The 26,479-nt window shown below is 38.5% G+C and overlaps 3 protein-coding genes across 4 annotated transcripts; 2 read left to right on the top strand and 1 right to left on the bottom strand.

Annotated features, from left to right (window-relative positions):
* The first annotated feature begins 1,334 nt into the window (after nucleotides 1-1,334).
* On the top strand, nucleotides 1,335-25,983 carry LOC139945039 (uncharacterized). Of its 2 annotated transcripts, none has more exons than XM_071942304.1 (12): nucleotides 1,335-1,791; nucleotides 2,484-2,631; nucleotides 3,416-3,552; nucleotides 4,066-4,201; nucleotides 4,664-4,747; nucleotides 6,063-6,196; nucleotides 6,795-6,895; nucleotides 7,329-7,476; nucleotides 7,669-7,776; nucleotides 9,384-9,542; nucleotides 24,173-24,268; nucleotides 24,915-25,983. In XM_071942304.1, the coding sequence occupies exons 1-12, from the start codon at nucleotides 1,642-1,644 to the stop codon at nucleotides 24,987-24,989; spliced, it is 1,476 nt and encodes a 491-aa protein (XP_071798405.1). In that variant the 5' UTR covers nucleotides 1,335-1,641; the 3' UTR covers nucleotides 24,990-25,983. The 2 variants fall into 2 exon arrangements, with proteins under 2 accessions (XP_071798405.1, XP_071798397.1); XM_071942296.1 differs by having other exon boundaries at nucleotides 1,336-1,791; nucleotides 7,666-7,776.
* LOC139945065 (uncharacterized) lies at nucleotides 12,591-15,780 on the top strand. Its single transcript, XM_071942323.1, has 4 exons — nucleotides 12,591-13,168; nucleotides 13,430-13,601; nucleotides 14,028-14,182; nucleotides 14,590-15,780. The coding sequence occupies exons 2-4, from the start codon at nucleotides 13,495-13,497 to the stop codon at nucleotides 14,910-14,912; spliced, it is 585 nt and encodes a 194-aa protein (XP_071798424.1). The 5' UTR covers nucleotides 12,591-13,168; nucleotides 13,430-13,494; the 3' UTR covers nucleotides 14,913-15,780.
* On the bottom strand, nucleotides 15,838-18,041 carry LOC139945075 (uncharacterized). The gene is made up of 3 exons (XM_071942332.1): nucleotides 17,437-18,041; nucleotides 16,840-17,076; nucleotides 15,838-16,518 (listed from the first exon to the last, which is right to left on the bottom strand). The coding sequence occupies exons 2-3, from the start codon at nucleotides 17,049-17,051 to the stop codon at nucleotides 16,347-16,349; spliced, it is 384 nt and encodes a 127-aa protein (XP_071798433.1). The 5' UTR covers nucleotides 17,052-17,076; nucleotides 17,437-18,041; the 3' UTR covers nucleotides 15,838-16,346.
* Nucleotides 25,984-26,479: the final 496 nt, after the last annotated feature.

Here is a 26,479-nt window from a genome sequence, read left to right as displayed (position 1 = left end):
GATATTGTTCAACATTTTTCTGTAGTTTTATGAATGTGTCTTTATCAAATCAATCAGTTGACAGCCAAGATTCAATTCCAGACGTTAGTCGCTTTCTTCGTTTGCGTTTGCTTCATAGATTTGTATGGTTTTTGGTTGTTGAAAAGCCCGTTGCTCAATAAATTGGCCCTTTTTATGTTGTACGATTTTGAGATATTTATAAGATCTGAGGGCCTTATAATTCTTTTTGTACACTTCGATTCATGTATTTATATTAGCTCAGAATCCAACGAACTGTGGCTTCTGTCACCCTTCTTTGAACACACTTTCTTCAAGTTTCATGGGGAAAATACACACTTACATTTTACTAACCATGAACTCGCTTAGGCCTATACTTCCAAGCATCGTTTTCCAGTTTCCAGGATCCATCACACTTTCCCAGGACCCATGGTCATGTTTGTGGACAGCTTTAAGTGACTCAAATTGAGGAAAATGTATGGTACTATTAGGCAGAGAAAACACTATTATTACACACAAAAAACAATTTCATACATAGGGCCTACGTGTACCAATAGGGTTTGCCCGGCAATGACACACAATGGGACCAAGAACTCGAGTCAATCTGGACCAGGGTTTTTTTATAGTGATATTTGAAAGACTTATTTTTTAAAAACATAAAATAAAATAAAAACTTACTTACTTGGTAGCTTTAAATGTACGCTTTAGTAAATATGATACCTGCAATTAACATACAATATGCAGAAACATCCAATCACACACAATGTGCAGGATGTAGTCCTAAATCATTCTGTATATATATTAACCCATCGCAGTTAATGTTGAAACCGAAAGTCAACAGAGATCGTGTTTTTGTTTCTTCACCGTCGATGCTCTTATATTCTTTTTAGTGTTGTGACACTGACTTTACTATTTTGTCCACAAAACCATCAATTCGATTGCCATTTTGTTGCTTAACATTTTTATCGTTGTGGATCCTCTTCACACAATGATTCGAACTGCCTCTAGTTCGGGCTATAGTCTATAGAAGACATCTTCAAAGGTCGTGGGTTCGAACCCCATCCGAGTTAATTTGCCTATAATGGATTTTTCAATAAAGTGAACTCGGGACACTTTACGTGCTTATGTAAGGGTAAACACAAATTAGCCTTTGGTGTCAGAAATGGGGGGTTTTGCTATCAAGGCAACTTTAATAGCAACTCTTTTCAAAGCACGAGCGCTCTATTCCTCCATGCACTGACATAGTGAAAGGGCACAGTCAGGTGACTCTGTACTCCATACAGTGCTCTGTGTTTACACTTGACCCTGTTCCACATGCATGATTCTTTACATAAAATGTATTATGCGCAGTCAATGCTTCTTTCAATGTTTACATGAACCGATAGTCGAAGTTCACAAGCATTCTAGACGGAAATGCTGGCATCACATAACGGTCTTGCATTACTGGTGTTTTCATAATTTTGTTTCGTGAGGAACCAAAGCTGCTACTGCACGATATGCTTCTAGTATAATGTTTTTTCGTCTGGATATTTATACAGCTTCATTTCGCAAACACCCTTTTCATGTTGGACAAAGTTAACATTGCTGAAACCTTCACGCAACACTCAACATTCGCTGCGAAATCAACGTCTACGTGATAACAAAATGCCTAGGAAATCACACGAGATGACTGAAGCAAAACCGTTTTTGTCACGAGAAGTTCAACGGGAGTTCAAAGAAGATGATTTCGATTTTGAAAACCTTGCACTGGAAGGTGGCGGAAGTTCTGCAATGGCATACGTCGGAGCTATCAGGGTAGGTGCAATTAACCTGATTGTTGATTTGCAGGGTGTATAAAAGATGCATAACGAGCAATGGACTGGTTTAAAGGCACTCGACACCTTTGGTAATTGTCAAAAACCAGCGTTCACACTTGGTTATCCCAACATAAGCATAAAATAACAAATCTGTGAAAGTTTGGACTCAATTTGGTCATCGAAGTTGCAAGTTTCTCACAATGTGTCAAACCATGGAGGAGAGAATCCTCCATGATGGTCATACTATCAACAGCTCTCCGTTGCTCGTTTCCAGAGTAAGTTTTTAAGCTAACAATTATTTTGAGTAGGCCCAATTACCAATTATAACATTGTGAGAAACGACTCCCTCTGAAGTAACGTATAGTTTTTGAGAAAGAGAAGCCTTTTATTGTGCATCTGAAAGCACAAAGTAATGCAACAATCGTGTTTTTCTTTCATCGTTTTCTTGCAAATTCGATGACCAATTGAGCCAAAATTTTCACAGGTTTGTTATTTTATGTTGGGATACACCAAGTGAGAATACTGGTCTTTGACAAAAGACCAAAGGTGTCCAGTGCCTTTAAAAATATTTAGTGCATCGAAGTGAGAACAAACTGTTAGCTCTTTTTATGAAGACAATGTACCAACAAGAACTAATTAATTAACCACCATACACTTTTCATCTTGTATAGTGTTTGAATACTACTGCAGGTACTAGAAGAACTTGGATGGCTGAGGAACATAAAGCGGTTTGCTGGCAGCAGTGCAGGGAGCATTGTTGCGACTTTCCTAGCTATAGGGTACAACTCCCAGGAGATACAGAAACTATTCCAACGCGATTTCACTCCTATTATGTATGGTACGTGAAATAAACTGTTATTTATATAGCTATAGCTGTTATTAAAATATGTAACTTTTTCACTAATAAATAATAATATTAAAAACATTCGGAAAGCGCCTAATGCAAAAGCCTCCAAGCGCATAAAAAGAACAATGAAATATAAAACGAGCCAATCTCTCCAACAGCCAATCTCTCACGAACATTGGTTTAAAGGAACACGTTGCCTTGGATAGTTGGTCTTTGAAAGATTCAAATGTAGAATACAATGATCCACACAAATTTGCCTCGAAATTGCAGGGTTTTCCTTTTACTTTGCAAACACGGTCGGCCATTTATGGGAGTCAAAAATTTGACTCCCATAATGGCCGAAGTACCCGTGTTAGTCGACGAGGTAAAAGGAAAACCACGCAATTTCGAGTGATACTAACTTGTGTGGATCATTATATTCTACTTCCATTTTATGCATTTTATAACAAACGGTACACTACGCTTTTCAAAGACCAACTCGACCGATCCAATGCCGCGTGTTCCTTTAACGTCTATGATTATGCGTTGCACAAATCAAGAAATTGTGAATAAGTAGACGACAATACTTATTCTACAGTCAATGTGAAATCAGCGGTTAGCTTGGTGGGATCCGAACCCACAAACCTCTGTATATTATGTAAGTATCGTTTGGACAGACTTCAATTTGGATGTTGCCATCTTTTAGAATTGCTGTTGGCCTGTCGTGGTCATTGTCAATCATTGTCATCACCAGTCGGTGTCATTGTCATTAACTGATCGATTATTTTCGTGGCAGACGGTAGCTGCATGCGATGTGGGCAAGTTGTCAACCTGTTTAGACGATTGGGGGCCCATCCTGGAAAGAAACTCGAGAATTGGATAGCAAATAATATCAAAGACAAGACCGGTGACAAAAACTACACCTTCAGACAGGTAAAATAACTCACATTACGGGAAATCTCAACTCATGAAGATTTTCCGAGTTTCGCCAAAAACTCAGACACTACATCCTTGTGTGTTTTTATTGAATTACTTTGGTCATTAAAACTAAATGGATGAGCAGTGAACCCTATGGTTTGTGCATGATCCAATTAAGTCTAAGTCTATTGTTTGGGAAAAGGAATTACATTGAGATAACAGGTGTCAGTTGTCAGATAAAAAGGATGTACAATTCAAGCCTCTGTCTTAAATTGGGCTTTCCCGTAATGCATTTCACTCGGGCCCAAATTGACCCGGATTCCGGGTCCCAGGGAACCATGGTCAGGCTGGCCCGGAAAATGTTTTGTATGGATTTTAATTCGGATTCTGAGTCTGTTTTAACACAGAAACCTTGTTATACTAACCCTGGCTATGGCGGGAGCACTCTTCAACTCTGTTGTACTGTTATACTCTTCAACGCTGTTGTTGCAGCCAATAGTCGAAGCATCAATTACTTTTACGTTACAGCTGTATGAGAAAGATCATGTCGAGTTGTGTATCTTAGCTACTGATCTGAGTAAGATGGATACGGTGTATTTCCACTTCAAAACCACCCCAGATATGCCCATCTATCTAGCTGCGAGGGCATCGTCGTCTGTTCCAGGTAGGCCTACTTGGGATAGCTATGCATTTAAAGGGCAAAGTTTATCTTTGGTTTTTTTTTAGAACTGTTCGATTGTATTTATCATAATTTTAATGTATAAAATACACACAAAAACTAACATCTGAAAATGTTCATTTCAAAAGGCAGTTTTTTTTAAGGTATCGGAGCGAATGTCCACGCATGAAGAAAATCCAAAATAAGAATTCACAATCTGAGAAGCCTTACGCGTCAACGAACGTTGATTTTTACACAATTAAAATCTAATTAATCCCATGTAAACTCAATTTCCTTATATTGATTGAAAACATTCAAATGAGTTTCAGCAAAGATCACTTGTTGCCGTTTTTGTTAAAGTAGGTCCCCTTACCCATTAAGATAATGTGATAGTCACCTTGTGAAATTTCATGGACACTAAATGTGGTGTGACGCTTGCTTATCCTTTGATTGATTCATATATTACAGGTCTTTTAAAACCTGTTAAATGGAACAAGGGTGTCTTTGTAGATGGTGGAGTTCTGTGCAACTACCCACTTCATGTATTCGATGGTGAGTGTTTATATATAAACAATTCAGAATTGTACTGTGTTCGCTAATTGGCATTTTGAGTGCCGAAATAGTACACGTTAAAATACATGGGCAGGGGTACACTACAAAACAGTACTGTACACCGTCACATAATACGAAAGTGTACGGCCGCCAGGGCTAATATTCCTCCGTAAAAAAGGCCAATATTGTTGGAATTGCAGGTCATTATTTACGGTTGATTCCCGGATGATAAATTTCTTTAAAGATAGTGGACACTATTGGTAATTGTCAAAAATTAGTCTTCACAGTTGGTGTATCTCAACATATGCATAAAATAACAAACCTGTGAAAGTTTGAGCTCAATCGGTCGTCGAAGTTGCGAGATAATAATGAAAGAAAAAACACCCTAAAGCACCTTGTCACACGAAGTCGTGTGCTTTCTGATGCTTGATTTCGAGACCTCAAATTCTAAACTTGAGGTCTCGAAATCAAATTCGTGGAAAATTACTTTTTTTTCTCGGAAACTAAGTCACTTCAGAGGGAGCTGTTTCTCACAATGTTTTATACTATCAACCTCTCCCCATTACTCGTAATCGAGAAAGGTTTTATGATGATAATTATTTTGAGTAATTACCAATAGTGTAAATTGCGTTAAACGTAAGCTTTACGGCAATACGCCCTCAACTCTATCGGGTCGGAGTTGTGCCGGAATCAGGTCAGGCACCACGGGACTCGAAGTCCCGATCAGTTCTGACCTGAAAGTTTTTTAGAGTGTATTGTTCGGTACCATTGCTGTCATGGACTTGGACTTAAAAAAACTGAACCTACATGTTGGGATCCGGTATAAGGTGGGGTTCGGTCCACCAGAGGTGAAAGGAAGGGAAGAACACGCCAATCTGTTAGGCCTTTGGGTTATATAAACTAAGGAGGAAATCCGTACACTGGTATATTGCAGCTTTATATCATTTAAAAGACATGAAAAACACAATCTTCAAGCGAAACTGACTTTAATCAAATAAATCAATTTTGTGGTGAACCAAGAAACCTGACACACAAAAATACCGAAACCAAAGTAATATTATTTTGCCACTTCCCATCCATTGGTTCTGTGAAAATGGGCTCTATATTATAAGCAAAAGGATACTTTATTAGCAACTGGAAAACACCAGGGTTGATCCACTGAACCCCCCCCCCCCCAAAAAAAAAAAAAAAAAGAAAAAAAAAAAGTGAACACCCACCCTAAACCCAAAGAGGCAACACAAATGACGGCTGAACAGTGCAAAAAAAACATAGGGGGCATATCAAAGTAAAATTAGTTTGACTTTCTTGCCTGCAGGGTGGTATTTGTCAATGGAGGAAGGAGACCAATTTCTGAAAAGATTTTCCGACTTGGCAAAAGTGAGTGAGAAATGGACAACCGCAGAGCGGTTCGGCGAACCAGTCAACCAGAAAACACTTGGCGTCATGACTGTAAGTTACAACCTCTCGTCAGCCATCTTGTTTTTCGTTGTAGGGCCCAATTTCATAAAGTCGCAAATAAAAATGTTATACACTTGTACGAATCAGTTTTGGTTGTTATGCTTTCTAGCCTATATCACTCCACGGCAGTGGGAAATTCTCTTCACCAATTCTCCATTTCACTCTTGTGTCCTGCGCTGTCAGTTGCCAAGCAATGTCCCTATGTACTTAGCTCACTTCATCTTCAGTTGTCTCTCGCTCTTGTTCTTGTTGTCTTCTTTCCTTGGAGTCCAGTTGGTTGTTTTGCATGCTCACCTGTTGCCATATACCTCCTTGCTAGTTGACCTGCCCATCTCCACTTCTTTGACTTAATGCTCTAAATAATGTCCTGCACTCTTGGTTTCTTTCTTAGGTCATCATTTGTCACCTTGTCCTTCTTATTGACCCCACTTCTGCCACCCTTAGTTTGTTCCAAATCGTTTAGTGGTTTTCAACTCGGCATCATGAGATTATAGGACATGTGTGATGCACTGATCGAATACATGCAATTTCAATGATAAAGGGATAGGTATACCTATATTTAAAACCATTAACCGTTTTACCAATAAAGTATTCAGCTTCCGATCCCGTCTTGATGAAAGACTACATGGAGAAAAGGACTAGTCAACACAAGAAAGTGGAAATCAAAGCACCAAAGACTAAACTCCACAGGTATCGTTCATTATATATGTAAAATTAAGAACAAACGAGCCTACCCTTCCCACTCTAAAAGATAACGGTCCTTAAAAGAACAAGCGGTAACTTTGAAAGAAAATCTCACATACAGGCGTGGTTCTGACGTCAATTTTGCACACATCAGCGACATCGTTTTCCACAGATTTCGCCAAAAGTTCCAAAAGTTATACTGACAAAGGGAAGTACATCAGTACTCGTGACTTGAACCAAAATCCAGATTTATCATTAAGTGTGATGTGAAAATATTTAAATGGGAAAACGCATTGATGCTCAGGCCCTTTCAAGAACAAAGCATCAGTCCTGTACACAAAAAAAAGGAAGTTGAATGGGATTCACTTATTAATATAATATGCCTAATGAACAATGCAATAAAATGTTGTAAATAGCGACTTTGAAAATTACTTTACAGAAAGAGAGACAAACAAGACAAGGTAAATACAAAAGAAGTGAAGGAAATGGCGGCTGCGTTGGATAGACTCATTTCCGCACTTAACAATGCTGATACAAACAGGGATGGAAAAGTTACAAGACAAGAGTTCATGACCTTTTATAAAAAGGTGAATATATAAGGCCTATGGCGAAATAATGTTTGCCAAATCATCGTGCTCCCTGAACTGATTAACTGTCACGAACCACAACGATAATTTTGCAAAAAATTATGAACAATTTTTTAACTGTGAATAAATTATTTCTATTTTTAAAAGTGTCTTTACTTCTTTCGACTTTTTCCTTCCTTTATTTTCTAGAAGGGATCTATACTGACTAAAGAAGACACCAAGTTGCTCTTTGGAGTCGTTACAAGCAAGAATATTGCAGACGCCATCTTTGACAGAATTGACACAGACAAGAGTGGAGAAGTACGTTAAAAAAAAGTTGAATGGATTCACTTATCAATAGGCCTAATGAACAATGCAAAAGTCCCTAAAATGTTGTAAATAGCGACTTTAAGAATTGAGAACAAGTTGGTATGCATATACAAATCTTGGCCTCCAATATAAGCTACACAAACAACAAGTCGGCACAGCTTTTTGGCATTAAGAGGATAAACCGCAGGTACTGACTGGGCCATTGCTGAGATAGCCATTAGACAAATACTGCGATGTCTTTGACGACACTTGTGTTCGATTTCTCGCTAATAGATGCTTTAAAGGCAGTGGACACTATTGGTAATAACTCAAAATAGTTATCAACATAAAACCTCACTTGGTAACGAGTAATAGGGAGTAGAGGTTGATAGTATAAAACATTGTGAGAAACGGCTCCCTCTGAAGTGACGTAGTTGTCGAGAAATAAGTGATTTTCCACGAATTTGATTTCGAGACCTCAAGTTTAGAACTTGATGTCTCGAAATCAACCATCTAAACGCACACAACTTCGTGTGACAAGGGTGTTTTTTCTTTCATTATTATCTCGCAACTTCGACGACCAATTGAGCACAAATTTTCACAGGTTTGTTATTTCATGCATATGTTGAGATACACCAAGTGAGAAGACTGGTCTTTGACAATTAGTGTCCAATGTCTTTAAGCAAATTATACCTTTGGTTTTTGAATCGGGTTGTTTAAATCCTAATTTAGACGTAGGCCTATATACATTGCAATTAACATGTTAACAATTAAATTCAAAAGGTGGTCACGTTTTTGAGATATCACCGAAAGTCGGGTGCGGTTATGTCCACACAATCTGAGAAGCGATGCGGAGGTGAACGCTTGTCAGATTCGAAATTTGGGACACAAAAAGTTTTTTTTTTTTTTTACAACCACTTACTTCGAAGTGAAATGATTCCCCCAAAAATCGTTAAACTGAAGAAAGCTGTGCTGGGGTGCGTTTTGGCGGCCCTAGCCAATAACTGTTTCGGTTGAGTTGCCAATTGGTTAAAGGAACACGTTGCCTTGGATCGGTCGAGTTGGTCTTTGAAAAGCGTTTGTAACCGTTTGTTATAAAATGCTCTATGATAAGAAAGATGTTTTAGAAGTAGAATACAATAATCCACACACATTTGCGTCGAAATTGCGTGGTTTTCCTTTTACCTCGTCGACAAAACTGGGAGTCAAAATTTTGACTCTCATTAATGGCCGACTGTGTTAGTTCGCATACATGCGAACTAACACGTAAAAAGAAAACCACGCAATTTCGAGGCAAATGTACTGTGTGGATTATTGTATTATACTTTTAAAACATCTTTCTAACCATAATACCTTTTATAACAAACGGTTTCAAACGCTTTTTAAAGACCAACTTGACCGATCCAACGCAACGTGTTCCTTTAATCACTGTCCAATGACCGAAACAGTTATAAGTTACGACCGCCAAAACAAACCCCTGTAGTTAATTATTGTGATTATAATAAGGAGTGGTCCAAAAGTATACCTTCCCTTTATTACACAAAAATTTCGTAGGCAATTTTTTCTGATTTCACAACAGCTTTGCAAATCGGGATTTCAAATTGTTAATTTTTCCACAGATCGAATACAAAAATATTGAGAGACTTGCAGAGCAACGAGGGGTCAGTTTAGCTCAGACAGTTCGGGGCTACGAGGACCGTAACATCAGCGATATCAAAGAGTTCGTCTCTGCTCTGTTTGAAACAATGATGACTCATGCCCAACGAGTCACTGAAAAGGTTAGCATTGAGGAAATAGTGGGCTGCTTGCATGCAGATTTCAAAAGCAGTTCTACTTTACATTTTTTTTTACACTGCGCCTTTTAACCAATGTGTCGCGGTCTCAGATGTCCGGTGTGCCAAAAGTTCCGGGTGACGTCACCGGGCATTTCGGGGGGTGGGTAGTTTCGGTCTCCGGATGGCGTAGGCCGGGCATTTCAGCGTGCTGTCGTTGCGGGCGTAGGTCTCCCCTGCTCCGCTTTTTGGTTTTGTGAAGCACATTCAGGGTTCTCATATAACTAATGCACCCTATAAAGTGCTAAACGAGCAAAAAACACTTCCTTTTCGTTCGACTATTATATGGCTATTATTCCACATAAACAATTAAAAACCATACAAACCCCCAGCACGTCACACAGAAAACTCTCTGATCAAATGGCAAGCAGATTTTATTTTATACTATAAAATAAACAAATAAAATTAAACCGAACCCCCCCAAAAAAAAAAATTATAATAATAATTCAATGAATAGAAAAAAATAACTGATAAATCCAATATTTAATAACCAAATAATAATTTTAAAAAAGTTGTTTAAATATGCACATGGAATAAAGACTATTCATATGTTTAACCCATAAACAAAATAAACAAATACTATTGATACAGAACATTCATATTTATGTTTTCACTGTAAAAAAAAAAAAATGAAAACAATAAAATAAACCAATAATAATAATACTACGTGTTAATTTGCAACGGGGACAAAGAATATTCATTTATGTTTTACACATTAAAAAACTGTACAAAAAACAAAATAAACAAACAATAATAATAATACATGGTTAAATTTGCATCGGGATAAAGAATATTCATTTATTTCTTACCCATGTGTTGACAACACACATGCCCTGCTGAGAATAACCTCGTTCTTTTATGGTTATTGCTTGGTCAACATTTCTAAGTTTTTGCCATATATGACCTTGACGTTTGTCCTGAGAGAGGGGGAACAACAGGCTTCTGAGGGATCCAAAGACCAGTCCAAAAAAGTTTGAAGCTAATACACCTAGTCCTTAAAGCCATTGGACACTTTTGGACCAGAAAACAAATTAAAAGTTCACAGATTTACAAATAACTTACAGGGTTCACAGAAGGTAATGGTGAAAGACTTCTCTTGAAATATTATTCCATGAAATGCTTTATCTTTTTTAGAAAACATTAAAACAACATCAATTCTCGATATCGAGAATAACAAATTCATTTTAAACACATGTCATGACTCGGCGAAACGTGCGGACACAAGGGTGGGTTTTCCCGTTATTTTCTCCCGACTCCGATGACCAATTGAGCCTAAATTTTCACAGGTTTGTTATTTTATATATAAGTTGTGATACACAAAGTGTGGGCCTTGGACAATACTGTTTACCGAAAGTGTCCAATGGCTTTAATGCTCGGACAACATTTCTTTTGTTTTAGTTATCTGGAGGATCCCTAGACCAATCCACAAACCAAGTTTGCAGGGGATTCGCACGCACATACAAGCTTGTATATGCCTGCAACCGTTGACCTATATTGTCCCCCTTTTGTAGTTTTTTTGGCAACAACTCCCATTGGTCTATGTACACGTTTTCCAACTGTCTGGACCTTTCCCGAACCGTGGATTCGTCTCTAATGTCCTCTTTTGCATAGGTTCCTGTTTGAATGTGTATAACTATCACTGACCCGCACACCCACACACAAATCTTGCACGGACATACACGCGGAATGCACGGACATGGCACTGCCGCAGTACAAATGGGGAGATTCCCTTTAGGAGCTGCTCAGCAAACTGAAAATAAACATAAACAACCATGTCAAATAGAGATCATATTGCGATGTTAGTTTGTATAGTCCTTTTTTATCTCTTTTGTTCTGACAAACTTTGCCTGCTTAGGGCAAAAAAAAAGTTTTTACCAAAGGTAAAGCACTGCGTTGTCGGCACTACAAATGATCTTTTTACTTTTAACAAGATCTCACTTTTAACAAGGTTTCAACCTGACGGGTCGGTGTACAACTCGACGGCCCATCTGGGTTGTTTGGAAAGGAAGAGCGAAATCATACATGTAGCTTGCAGTGAAAATTTGTAAATAGGGAAGACAGTGTAGCCATGAAGACAGCTCTGATTGTTCCCCCCCCCCCCCCCCCCCGGACATGGGTGCATCAAACAACTTTGTTAGTGTATGTAGAGGCATTAAGACAAACATAAAACGTAAAAACAGGTACACACTCACAATGTTTCAGATATCTGTAATGGTTTAGGGCCTCTACATACACTGACAAGGTTGTTTGATGCACCCATGTCCTGGGTAAAAAAAAAACAATCAGAACTGTCTTCGTGGCTCCACTGTCTTCTCTTCTCACAAATTTTCTCTGGAGGCTACGTATGTTATGTATAATTTGCTCTCCCTTTCTAAACGTGCCTATTTTCAAGAGTAAAACATCCGAGCAGTTTTCTGTCCAAATTTACCTCAACTACTCTACTGCCAACTATTGTTCTAACTCATTGTGATGAAATGGTTTAAAACAAATGCGAACGAAAATGTACCTGTACGATCCAAGCCACTGTGGCTCCATCTTCCCACCTTTGCGGCCAACGTTCTTGTAATCTCGACGGAGAACAATATCACCAATAGCCAGCTCGAATGATTGAACTCCCTTTAACTTCCTTCTCTGGAAGGCAATCTTCTGCTTCTTTTGAGCGGCAGGAACATTCTGTTTTACCTGCAATTGGGAAGAGTATTAAAGGCCGTGAAAAATGATAGCTTTGAGGGACGGAAAATACATATACATTATAAAACAAGCCCTACTGATTCCAAATAAAATATTACTTTACCATTATCTGTGTATTTGACCTTGAAAAAGAAGCGACAACCCTAGCACTCGCATGACCCCCTCTGCCCCCATAACGTAAAAGTAGGACTTTGAGATAATGATATGCACGTGACCCCAAAAACGTCATAAAGGAGATCGAGTCACGTGACGCGGAAGTACACTAGGAGCTTCAACGTGTGTGTGTATGCTTTGTTTTCGCCGTAGCGATGCGAGCTTCACAATTTTATCCTCTGGTTGTATCCCAGTTTAGTATCATTTAATCTTCGATTTGTGTATCTAAAGTTCAGTGCCGACACTATCAAAATGCCCAAATCGTGTGTTGTAGGCGGGTGCACACGTAATATACTGAAAAATCCCGAAGTATTTTGGTTGTTGTTTCCCCAAGATAGTGCACTGCCAGCGAGCATGAGTTCGTTTCGTCAACAACACACGTTCCGACTTCACACTACATGTAGGTAGTTCATCTTTTGTCTGCTCGGCTCAATTCACCGATGATTGTATTGACGAAACAGTTAAGAAGAAGCGAAGTCTTGGCTTGCCATTTCGGTTCAGACTTAAAGTTGGGTATGTCCCAAGCATCAAAGGACCAACAGTATCGGTCATGCATCAACGTCCGACACCGAGTACTTCGACGGGAATTCCTTCGACGTCCGCCGATGTGCAGACTCAGTCGGATGAGCCCGGCCCTAGCAGTTAGCACAAGCACCGCAGAGAAGACATGGAGTACAGATCCTCGTAAGCGCTCTGGGGGAGCATACCTCAAAAGGGAAAGAGCAAGGGTATGTACAAACCACCGATTTCGTTTGTCCAATTATTCATAATCATGGTCATTGGGGAAAGTTTCAATGCGGTTGTAAATTTAACAGTAATTAATACAAAAATTTATCTGAAAATGTTTTCTATTTTTTTTTTAAGTCAATGCCATGCCATGGACTTCATTCAGCTTGAAGTAATTGAATTTTAAAACTGTTCTCTCATGGACCAGCAGACACTGTATTTGTCACTAAAGGTTTGTACACCTTTTGTTGAATATTTTTCAGGGTCGGCTTCTGCCAAGAAAGTTGCAGCCATTCTGGACAGCACGTGGACAAGAAAGGATGTGAAAATGTTGTCGCCATCCATGCAGACATCCTCGGTGGAAGGCTTCCACTCGGTTATTAACCAGTACGCGCCTAAGATGTTTTCATTTTTGTATGAGGGCATGTTATGCAGGTGAGCAAGTTTGGTCTACATACTAGGTTTAACCATATACTTTAGAGGGTGGTTGCGGGGGGGGGGGGGGGGGGGGGGGGGGGGGGGGGTGTTGAGGTGCACTGCAGATCTCCCAAGGCTATCTGTAGTGTATGCCTTAGAAGCTGTGGGATGGGGAATTGACTAGAAAGAATAACTACGGGCCTGACCCCCCTAACTAATTTATGGGACCTGCCCTTGATTTTTGCAATTTTTCAAAGAGTAGATCATAATTGGGTGAAACTTTTAGGTTTCATGATTAAGGTGTAAAAACAAAATGTACATGTACAGTGCATTAGTATTTTGTGCATTCCACTAGCTTTCATTTAAAGGTTCGGCCAAGGTTTTGGCAGTACATACTGCAACACCATGCATTTTATCATACAAGTACATCCTTGTTTATTTCAGAATATACCTTGCTGCGCTTCATTTCAACGAGAACACCAACAGGGCACAGGCCATGGACAGGGAGGGCAATCCAGCATTCAGCATCTGCTATCCAAGGGCCAAGCAGACCACGGGGGGATATACTGTCAGGAAGGTGCTCATAAAGGCCACTCACAGTAAGTGCATGGTTGTGTGCAAGTACATACATATGCTGGCACAAGAGGTGTTCTTGTCGTGATTAATGATTTCTTTGCAAATAAACTTCAACTGATCTAAGTAATTTTTACTTTTTATTTGGGGCACAGTACAAAGACTAAATTTCTGTAAGATACAGTTGATGTTCAAGTCTCCTTTTTTTACAGTTTATTTCAAATGAACAACTTCTTTGTTTTGGGGGCACCCCCTTATTTTTGTGTATAAAATTTTCCTTGTTTCACTATTTGCGCCTAGTTTTTCACCCTTCACATTCCTCTAGCAATATTTTGCATGCATCAAAGTTAACCAATTGATTAGGCAAATCCACATGAAGTTGTATGTGCACATTGTGGGTTGTGTCCTTATAATTGATTTTATTACATTATAGATTTCAGCAAGAGGATCATGGAAAAGGTTCTGTTACTCTGCGCAGCTGGGGCAGACACCAGAGCCAAGTACCCGGAGCTGAAGGCAAATCCTGGATATCTAACAGCAAAGGTAACTCGCCCTGACAAAACACAGGCTGTGAAAGAATTTGTGTCAAGGTTTGGTAAAGCGGTGGAGCCTGTAGGAAGACCAGAGGGGACTGAAGGTGTGGTTGTTCCAGCAAGTATGGCAACAAAGAAGAAGAAGAGCAAGCTTGCTGACAAAAGGCATACTGAGGGCCAACAAGAGGGAGAACCTTCATCCAGAAAGAAACGCAAGAAGTAAACGCCAAGTTGCCGCTAGCACATTCTTTGTGATTTTATTAAAGTTGTGTGTAAACCAACAGGGTACATTGAAAACTTGTGGATAAGGACTGTTGCAACTAACACAAAATTGGAAGTTTTTTGGTTTTAATACCTTTGATAAATTCTTGTGAAACATTACAGTAGATACTGGCAAGGCATGTACCGACCTACAAAATTGCCACAAAAAATATCAACTTGGAATGCTGCGTTTGCCTGGTTTAAATAAGCTAAATGTTTACGTGCACAATCTTTATTATACTGTTGCCCACTTCTGAACAAAACACAAGAATTCGTCAAATGCGGTCAGTTTCATATTTCTAAAAAGAAACACAATAAGATGTTCTGTGTGAAACACTCAACTGTCAAAGAAACACAAAGAGAACTGGATATTTGGGACCCAAGAATTTACTCTTTGTAAGCAGGACTTCCTTGTTAAGGTGATTTTTAATGACTCGACCAACCTGTTGTACTTAAAATAAAAAAACCACAAGATTTAATAAATCGCAGTGCCAATTTTGAACTAAGTGAAAGATTTTTTTTGTAATTTTATTTTGCCCATGAAATTGGTGTGTCTGCATTCCACTGCTCAGTGGGAAGATGTAGTTTAGTTTGTTACAGGTAATACAGTGAAGATGCCTCCGACAGTGATTTTATCAAAATTCTCAAGATAAAAAAAAACATGCTTCCAAAACAAAGGTTCATGAATGCAACCTGTGCCTTGGGGTATTGAAAAAGTCGAAATGGCATCTCACACCCTTTTTCCTCAAACAGAAATTTTGGATTATCGTCAGTCATAATATTTTCTCAATTTGTCAGTGTAGGGACCCATTTGCTGCAGTATATATGGGTGGGTGGGTGGGTGGGTGGGTGGGGGTGACGACACAACAGAGCATAATCCTTTGATATTCATTATGCATTCATTTCAGCATGCATTTATTGTTACTTGGTTTGCACACTAGAATACTATTCGACTGAACTCAACCAATATAACTAGCCATGGCTACCACTACATTTTTAAATAAAAATGCAACAACATATTTTTTAAATTTGACATCGTGGTGAGCTTGAATTTTAACAAACACATGTACATGTGCCGTATAATTGTACATTTTTTTTATTGTAAAGTACAAATTCTGTTTTATTTTTCCTACTCATCCATGAGTGCATCACAAAAATGAATTTGACATGGCATTCCCTCAAATATATTTAGTCCAAAACTTTGAATGTAAAATATTTTGTGTAAAAAAAAAAAAAAAAATGCAAAGGCCTCTTTTGTAAACTTTACAAAAATGCTTGACCGTTCAAACTCATTTTTGAAAGACTATCATCATATTTACATTGTAAAGTGTATATTTACTCCTAAACCATGTAAAAGTGTTACTGATATCCAGTTATGTGTTACTATATTGTAAATCTACATGTCATCAAGGTCAGGAAATCTAAACCCTTCATAGTTGCCTCCTTCATCGGGGAAAGTCGTTCTGGTTATCCCCATTATGCATGCTGGGAGGGGCACTTTGTTGTGTCTTCCAAGGTAACCATAACACCACCTGATCACCTGCCGATAAGACACATGTCTGTACTTTCTGTGAAATAAAAAATAATACCGTTCTGTTTTACAATCAACAAACTGTATATCATTTGTCCATTTGTTACGTTGAATTGACCAATGTTCTAGCCAGTATCAGTGTTACCAGGATAAGTGGGATTTAACGAAATGGGCTTATCAAGAGAGTCGCCTTTACTTTGGGGGTGGGAAAAGTGTCCTGATACATGTTCATGTATGTCACGTTTCTCATAAAATAGATTATCTGAATATAATAACCAGGTTGTGTGCTTCTATTTCGGTTCAAAAATCTTACAGAAAAAAAAGTTGAAATTTAAAAACATTGAAAATTAACTCTTACCGTGGAAGGTCACCTTCAACAGCTCTATCCCCATACTGTTGTCGGTACGCATAGTACGCTGTCTCTAGTGTTCCGGGGTTCAGACATGTAGCCGAATACCAAGGATGGTCTGTAAAACAACTGAAACCCTCAGTGTCGACTCCAGTATGAACGATTTTCTCCTGTATGGCTGCAATCTCTTTACAGCAAATGCAGTTGTGAACGAACTCCATCACCAAACATTTACCACAGGAACACCTTCAATTCAAAAAGCAAGACAATTAATAAGTCAGACATTTTTTTAGAGAACTGTGGCATGGAATTTAACTCAACATTCATGTACACAACTGAATTTCACTTGGTTGACATCATGACAAATTAGACACTAACAGTTACAGAAAACTACTCACAAACAAAGCTTTCTTTGCATTGTATGATGTATGATTGTGTAGATATAGACGAGCGAGTATAAAGGCCTATGATTTTATGAGCCAAATGACCAGGTATACACACATGGGTACGTGTTTTGCCCTCATCAATATCAGCAAAAGCCTACATACACAGGCTATGTAAAATCAGTGAACTATACTATGTCAATGATTCAGAAATTAAAATTACCAGTCGGTATTGTTCAATCGCTCGTTGTTGGCAGCTTAGTCATTCCCATCTTGTTCTTCATCGGGGTCGGCGTCATCGGCAGCAGCAGCGTCACCTTGCTGTTGGCGTGGTCTTGCCAGTGGCTCGAATCTATATGGTTCAGCCCCACGAACCACCTCCTCATCCTCATCGTCTGGCTCAACGTCATCGCTGTCTCCCGATCCCCCTGAGATACTTTCATATCCTTCACTGAAACCATCAGAATCTACACTGATTTCTTCCCAAAATTCGTCACCGGAGTTTTCAGAGTCTGACATGTTTACTTCGTCGAGATAGAATCGGCGGACAATACACGCACATTACATGTGGGGCTTGCGTAGCGTGCGTGAGTTGTATGGGTACCAGACTTAGTCAGTCTCCTTTATGACGTCACAGCCATTGCGCAACAACCAATCGTGACCTCTGCATTTTCAGAATCGCGACGCGCGGGCTTTTTAAAAAATCCTTGTTTTAATCTTTTTACAATTTCGAGAAATTATCTTTGTATACTTATATATTGTGTTTGATACATCAGCAAATAGATTTTGAAAGTGGATTGAATGGAAACTTCTCATTTTCCACGCACTTTAAGTACAGAATGTCATAAAATGCTGACAGATACTAAGTACATACAACATGTATTTTAACTTCATTGTATTACGTGGTTGGGGATTTGTGCACAAATCTTGTACGAATGCTTTACCTGGGAAGTTGTAGCAACCATCTCTGCTTCTCTCTTAGACACAGCTTCGTCAGTATCTTCATTGTCAATGTCCTTACTTATTGTGAGAGTCAGGTCATCATCTGCAGGTTCCATCTAGAGAAAAGTAGTAATCAAGCACATCTCAGTAAAAAGTCTGTTTAATAATAATAATAATAATAATCATAATAATAATTACACAGCATTTATAAAGGCGCACTCAATCTGGTGTAAAACCATTCAAAGGCGCCGATCAAGATGGAAAAGAGGGAATTCTCAAGTGGTAGGGAAAGCAAGTATGAACAGGTGAGTCTTGAGTGTTGTATTTCCCTGAGGTTTTCAGGGAGTGAATTCCAGAGCCTGGGTGCTGTAATGTTAAAACCCCTGTCCCTGTAGTTGGCTAGACGAGACCAGGGAACAAGGAGCATGTTGCTTGTGAATCTTAGACCTGGTATTGTAGTACGGGGAATCAACAGGTTTTGAATATAGAGTGGGGCTGAACCTTGGAGTGCCTTGAAAGTGAGAATGATTATTATTTTGCATTTGATGCATTGTTTGATGGGAAGCCAATGTAGATTATAAAGGATGGGAGTGATGTGGTCATGCATTTTGGAGACTGGAGTTGCTGCAGCGTGCTCTCTGGAAGGCAAGCAAGAAATTAAATCTCTATAAATATTGTCTTAGTGTTAAACACCTTAACTGCTAATTCCTGTTATTTAAATTTGTTTTATAGTAGATGAAGATGTAGCTAGTTAAAAGACTTCACAAGAGCAACACAAACTTACTTCCAGGACTGTTCGGGGGTGGCGTCCAAACATTAGGAAAAAGGGTGTAATCTCAGTTGAAGCCTGTTTCTGTGTTCGGATGGAGTAGGCAACCTCATCTAAGTATTTGTTCCAATCATTCTGATGATCATTCACAAGTTTATTAAGACGGATGCGTAAAGTTTGACTGGTACCCTCATCTAGTCCGTTTGTCTGGGGATGGTATGCAATTGTTACAGAACGAGCGATACCAAGTTTCTTGCACAGATCAGCATTTACCTGCAGAATTATTTGATACAGAATAATGAATAATGTTTGTATTTTAATATCAGCCTGCTGATGAAATATTCAAACACTGGTTAAAAAGCTTCTTTCAAAAGAATTTCCAAGAGACATGAATCAATCAAGAAAATAGGTTGATTTTAACACTGTGAGGGATTAAAGACCCTGGACGCTATTGGTAACTGTCAAAGACCACTCTTCTCACTTGGTGTATCTCGCGAATTATGCATAAAATAACATGTGAACATTTGAGCTCAGTTGGTCGTCGAAGTTGCGAGATAATAATGAAAGAAAAAAACCCCTTGTCACACAAAGTTGTGTGCGTTTAGATGGTTAATTTCAAACCTCAAGTTCTAAACCCGGTCTCAAAATCAAATTCTAGGAAAATTACTCCTGTTTTGAAAACTATGTCACTTCAGAGGAAGCCATTTCTCACAATGATTTATATTATCAACCTCTCCCCATTACTCATCACCAAGTAAGGTTTTATGCTAATAAGTATTTTGAGTAATTACCAATAGTGTCCACTGCCTTTAATAGCCAAGATCATTACACCTTAGAAAACATGAACCGTTATCACATGACCAACAGATTTCTCTACAACTCCTGGTCTCTAGCACTGATGTACACAGTTCATCGCCTTGCTGCTACACAGCAGTCTATTACAAATTAATATAGCAGCTTCAACAGACTAAACTGACCTTTGCAACACATTCTTGCCCCTCATCTATTAGTAGGCGTTTTGGGGCGCCCCATCGCCAAACAAAGGTTTGGATGCAGGCTGATATACCAGATGCCTCTTTGGTCTTCAATGGGAAGAATTCCACAAATTTTGTAAAGTGGTCAGTGAAGGTGAGGGCATACTTGAAGCCTTCCTGTGTGGTTGGCAGAGGTCCTGGACATGAGTGAAATAGATAAACAAAGCACTAAGGTAACAACAAATTTGTCTGCCTTAAAGCCATTGGACACTTTTGGTACAGAAAAGAACAGAAAAAAGTTCACAGATTAACAATAACTTACATGGTTTACAGAAGGTAATGGTGAAAGACTTCTCTTGACATATTATTCCTGGAAATGCTTTACTTTTTGAGAAAACATTAAAACAATATCAATTCTTGATATCTAGAATAACGGATTTATTTTAAACACATGTCATGACACAGCGAAACATGCTGAAACAAGGGTGGGTTTTCCTGTTATTTTCTCCCGACTCCGATGATCAATTGAGCCTAAATTTTCTTAGGTTTGTTATTTTATATAGAAGGTGTGATACACAAAGTGTGGGCCTTGGACAACACTGTTTATCGAAAGTGTCCAAAGGCTTTAAGTAATGGTAAATGTATAATGTTTTGAGTAAGATCAAAACAAATTCAAAGGACAAAGAGAGAAAAGTACTAAATGCAACACTCTGATCTAATTCCAATACAGACACTGTTAAAGGTATTTTACCAACAAACTCCATTCCCACAAGCTCCAGGGGCTCCTTTGTTTTGATTGCTTTCAACTCTGCTGCCTGTGTCTTAATTTTGTTGGATCGCTGGCATCGATCACATGACTTGATCTGTTTAAAAAAAATAAAGAACAACAAACCTTCAGCAAAAACATATTGTTGTACATGTTGTAATGCAAATTCATCTTTCAACTACATTGAACCATCCGAAATAATAAGTAACCTTCGGGAGGTTTCTACTGCTGATTTTAATTAAATTTACACTTGAAAAGGGTTGCGATAATACATCAAAAAAAAATCTAGGTACGAAGTGGGGAAACTTTCTTTTGACAAAAATTACAATCAAGGAAATTTTAGCACTATTTGAGAAAGATAGAATGTAAGAAAACATTTCTGGCAATGTTACACCTCAAAAGAAAACAATGTGACAATGGAGTAGTCATTTATACCCTTTTAGAGAGCACAGCAAAAGAAAGTTAACTAGAAACATATAGGTGTCAGCAGGGTGGCTAGGCTATGTGCGCATTGCAAGTCTTATTATTATTATTATTACACAATTAAACAACCCAACCATCAATTCATTAAGGTGTCATCCCACTTACAAACTGTGTAATGTCCTGTTTCATTCCATTCCATGTATAATGCAAGGAAATTTTAGACAGTGTGGCATTGATACCACTATGTCCTCCTGTTTCTGATGAGTGGTAGTATTTCAGCAGGTCTAGCACCTCATCCTCTTGCAGTACTACCTTCTGCCTTCGCTTGCTGTGCTTGCTGTTACCACCTGTAATGTAGTACAGCTCACCTCCTAAGATGAAAAAAATGACAAGCAATTACTGACTATCTGAGGCCCTTGTTAAATTATATTTAATTGAATAATATATACAATAAAACCGGGTGAAAATATCGGTTTGGCACAAGAAAAATTGAAAAGAATAAAGAAACCCCTTATTAATATTACCCCCTGCCCAAAATTGGGATGATTGTAAACAAACAGGTGCGCTGATAGTGCTAGTGCCAGCCTCTTCTAATACTTTTTCTAGCTAACCCAAAATCATCATTTCCATGCTGTATTTCTTTCTACGTAACTTGCTCTATGGTATACTTACTAAACACTGACTCCCCCCTCAATTGGCGCATCTTTACTAGATTACATTTTTTAGTTGTTACAGTCACACCTGATCATGGAGGAATATTATTGCTCCATGACCTGACTAAGTTACCTATACCTAACCCTCAATTTGTTATTTTTGTTATTTTTTGCAAATTACCATGGTAATTTTTAAAATTTCATTAAACAATATTTTGAATAAAACGAAGACAACTGCGTGCTATAGAGTCATACACAGAGTCTCAAAGAACACTTGTAGTCACTGCAGATGTTTCTTCCATGTATGGCTTCACCGGGAAAACAGGAAAAACTCAAAACAGATGGGGCCAGTTGAAGTCATCGAAGATCGGTGTGTGGTGTGAACATTTCAATGTCTATCAAGTTTTAATATATGTTTGAATACTTCATATTAACAAATGAAGATAATTAGGGCATCGGTTGATACATGGCATCATTATTTTTGTCCCCAGTTAAAACTAAAAGAAAAAGGCATATTACCGTGAAAAGTGGTTCGTGGAGGATACATCACCATGCGTGTATTTTTTATGCACTGTATTTTTTTACTATAAACGTGATAAAGTATTACTAAATGTATCTGCACTACGCCGTACGCCCACTCATTTAAATAATTAATATAACCCTATTAAAACTTGAGCACTTTACTAGACTAGACCCAGTATTAACTGAGGCGCTGTATTCCTTTGTCGAAATGTTGACATTATCTGCCATACCATGCAATAATAACATAACACTAACTAAACAGATGGCGCGGGTTACGGCTTTAATAGTATAGATAATATCAATTCGAAAAAGGAATACAGTACAGCGCCCCAGTTATCTAGGTCTAAGCATGCATGGAGCAATATATTGCTCCACATGGTCTAAGCACTTACTGATCTCATCGTACGAGTGTTTCTTCGCCTGGCCACGCACAACCCTCTTATGGCTTTCAGAGGAACCTTCTTCGTACTTTCCGCTCATCAAATACTTGATTATGTGATTACTTTTTTCACATTGCTGTCGTAGACGATCCTCTCTTTCACCACTACTTGTGGACGCCGCCATGACAGCAACGAGAGTTCCCCATAGACTTGATTCCAAGTCTTTGCTTTTTTAGTCGTCCTGATAGCCGCTACAAAAACAGCGCCCTCTAATCAACCTCCGTCATTAATTGCGAGTGGTACGTACGTTGTGGGGTGTTTTTCGTGGCTGAGAAGCAGAAGAACACCCGCAATCTAAGACTTGAAATGAAGTCTACGAGAGCTCGAGCAAAACAGTCGACTCAGTCCGGCAATAAAATCGACTACTTTCGCATTTTGTAACACTACCGTATTTGGTAATCCGGATGAGCACGCCAGACATCTGAGACCGCTACACCGGACCGGACATCTGAGACCGCGACACGGGGATGCCCCGCCCCTGTAAGATTTGTGCGCGACTGCCATTGGTTTACTGTATTTACACAATTTCAATGTGCAATTTTCAATGTGTAAATTTAGGGGAGTAGCTGAACTATCCCAGTGGCTTAATTGTTTCACATATTTTTATATTGTTTTATTACCAATAATTGTCTTCTATTTAATTTCAAATTTTAAAAGTATGTAAAATTGTTGTTATTCATGCGAGGACAGTTTTTAAACCATTTATATCTATCATACAGCAATGCCAGTAGACCGTTGGGAAACGTGTATAAATCATTTTGGTCGTGTTGATTTTTTTTGCAATAGTTCAGATGGTCAGATTCACCTGTCCAGATGTTTTTGCAAAATATTTGTCCTGTTATTTTGCTTTTTTGCACAAGCCTATGTAGAAAGTGTTTTGTTTAAAGACACTGGACACCTTTAAATGCCAGTCGTCTCACTTTTGGTTTACCTCAACATAATTTGCACAAAATAACAAACCCGTGAAAATTTGAACTCGTGGTTGAAGTTGCGAGATAATTGTGGAAGAAAAACACCCTTGCAGACAAAGTTGTGTGCTTGATTCCCCCAAAATCTAATTTTGAGGTCTCGAAATAAAATTCATTAATATTTTAGTAGAAGATACTTCTTTCTCGAAAACTACGTCAGAGGGAGCCGTTTCTCACAATAATGTTTTATACTATCAAACAGCTCTACATTGCTTGTTACCAAGTAAGTTGTTTTGCAAACAATTATTTTGAGTAATTACCAATAGTGTCGAGTGCCTTTATAAATGGCATTACGGTCTGCCTGTCTGAGATTAATAAGGGTTTCACACTTTAGGCCAAACCTTAGCCCTGCCTGCTGGCGGCCTTACACCGTCTTCCGTATTATCTGTATACGCAGCACAGAGGAAGAGTCTTACATAGGGCTTAAGGCCAAACCTACAAAAGATGATTTGCTTATTTTCAAACTATGTATTTTGTTTTTGTTATTTTGTTTTGTTTTTAGAGTTCTGATTGCTCTCGCACTATTGGCATCAATACGGGATATTTGGGGGCTTTCGACTGGAGCATGGAAAAGGGTGACAAAGATTTTCTCATGGAGGTAAGGGTATGATTTGGGACTTCTGGACGCTTGGTGGCAGCAGACTAAAATCCGTTCTTCTCGGTAATGTGCGCATGCTCAGAGCTATAAACAATGGAAATTTACCTGCCAAGTCTACTGCCACCTAGCGTTCAAAACTCTCAATAATATGAATGCGTTTATTGCGACCCAGAAACATTCCCAGCCAAACGTTCCAACCCCCTAAACCAAATAACCCCCTTATACGCCAATGGTTGTGCTATAATTGTGTTTAATTATCTGAAAATTTATATTTAAAAGAGGCATTTTCTTGTGGAATTACAAATTAAAATCTTTTCATAAACACGATACATGGCAAAATAATAGCAAAACTGTTGTGGCTGGTAACCACAATGAAAGTACAGTCTCCAGCTAAGTCTTCCATGAAGCACAAAAAGGAGCTCAGCGAAACAAACAGAGTAAGGTTACCAGCCTGAACTACCATTTCACCTTTACAACTTGTGACTGGTACCCTGCTCATTTCTGCAAAAAAGAAAACATTTCTACAATGTTGTCTGCATATCAGGTCAATGAAATTGGTCCTAGAGATTTGGATCCTTTCAATATTATTGTTTTCAGTCCGGTGACAAATCCAACATAAAATGTGTTTTCTTTGACCGTTTCATAGTGTGGAAAACAAGCTGCAGTAACCTTCCTGCGGGAGCTAAAACAAGCTCCAGGAATCTATCCGTCGGTTGCATAAGGATGTCATCAACTCTAGGTCAGAAAGCGGAAGTTATTTTTTTTAAGAAAAAATGGTTACAGCTAGGTTGAGGTTCTGTTAATTTAAAGGGATTGTATACGTTTAATAATTTATGGCAGTAAAAACGTTTGGTTTAGAAAGCCTACAGCTTTCGATATAGTATAAAGCATTGTGAGAGTAATTTCACTTCGAAGCAATGTAGTTTTATGTTCCCAAATTGAAATATGAGAAGTGTTACCGCGAAACGTTTCTTGGATTGTGTAATCCAATGGAGGATTTTTCTTTTTGCGCGAACATAACTGCTCCGGATTTTCGGAAAAATACAAAAACACGTATTTTCATTTTAAAACATCTACATTTACATTAAATTACGATTAAAACAACCGAAATGTTTCAAAAACCAAAGGTGAGCCGAATTCAAGGTAGGAGGGCATGACCTTTTCACTAAGTGTCAAGGTATAAACGAACAGTTTACTTTCTTTTCTAAAGTTCTAAACGAGACTTTACTTTTAAACTCTTTTCCTTACCCTTCATACATAATCGATATCGCCGAGGTCAAACAATGCAAATGCACGCATGCGCGCTGCCACCAACTCTCAGCCAATGATAAGTCTTCATAAACCTGCATGGACACGGTTTTGGGCTTGTGACGTTATCATCCATGGGTTTTATATTCCTCTTATCATTGTAAAAGTTTGTATCATTGCATAATTTACAATGTTGTTTTCTTTTGTAGACATAATGCTTGAAGTGTAACTCATTTTCAAAATCATTTTATATTTGAATATTAAATGTGCATTGTAGAAACTTATGGTAGGCCAACACAGATTACTCATAAGTATTTTGGTTATTTTATCTAATTATATGACTGTTGGTGTTTGTAGGGGTGTTAGGTGTTTGTTTTGTTGTCGTTGTTGTTATGTTGTTGTTGTTGTCGTCGTTGTCGTTGTCGTTGTCGTTGTCGTTGTCGTTGTTGTTGTTGTTGTTGTTGTCGTTGTCGTTTTTTGCTGTTGTTGTTGTTGTTGTTTTGAGGTTTTTTTTTGCGGGGCGGGGGGGGGGGGGTGAGTAGCTCTTCCAGTGACATGTATCAAATAAATTCCATAACCTCCTTGACCATGTATTGAATAAATGTTAGACAGCGTTTTTTGAAAAGATTTCAGTGACAACTGATCATGGTGATCGTATGTTTGTGTACTTTTACCATTTTCTTTGCAGTGTTTGATTTGCTTGGGGTGGTGCTGCAAGGATAAGCTAGACCATTGAGCTCTATGTGTTACACAGTGTTGTCTGCCTTAAAGCGTGTGCTTTTAAGTTTGTCAAAATAAACTTAACAGCGGGGGTCATCAAAACATGTTTGTTTTAAAAGATTTTTTTTATTTTGTCCCAATGAGTCCATTCTAAGTAGTAGGGCCAATCAAAAGTGATTGTTATCTTCACAGAATGTGTAACACGCTAACACCAATACCTTTATCTAAAAAGCGAGATTCTAT

Source organism: Asterias amurensis, chromosome 1, assembly GCF_032118995.1.
Source record: "Asterias amurensis chromosome 1, ASM3211899v1".
Classification (NCBI taxonomy): Eukaryota; Metazoa; Echinodermata; class Asteroidea; order Forcipulatida; family Asteriidae; genus Asterias; species Asterias amurensis.
Note: the sequence above shows the minus strand (reverse complement) of the source record. Positions and strands in the feature narration are given on the sequence as shown.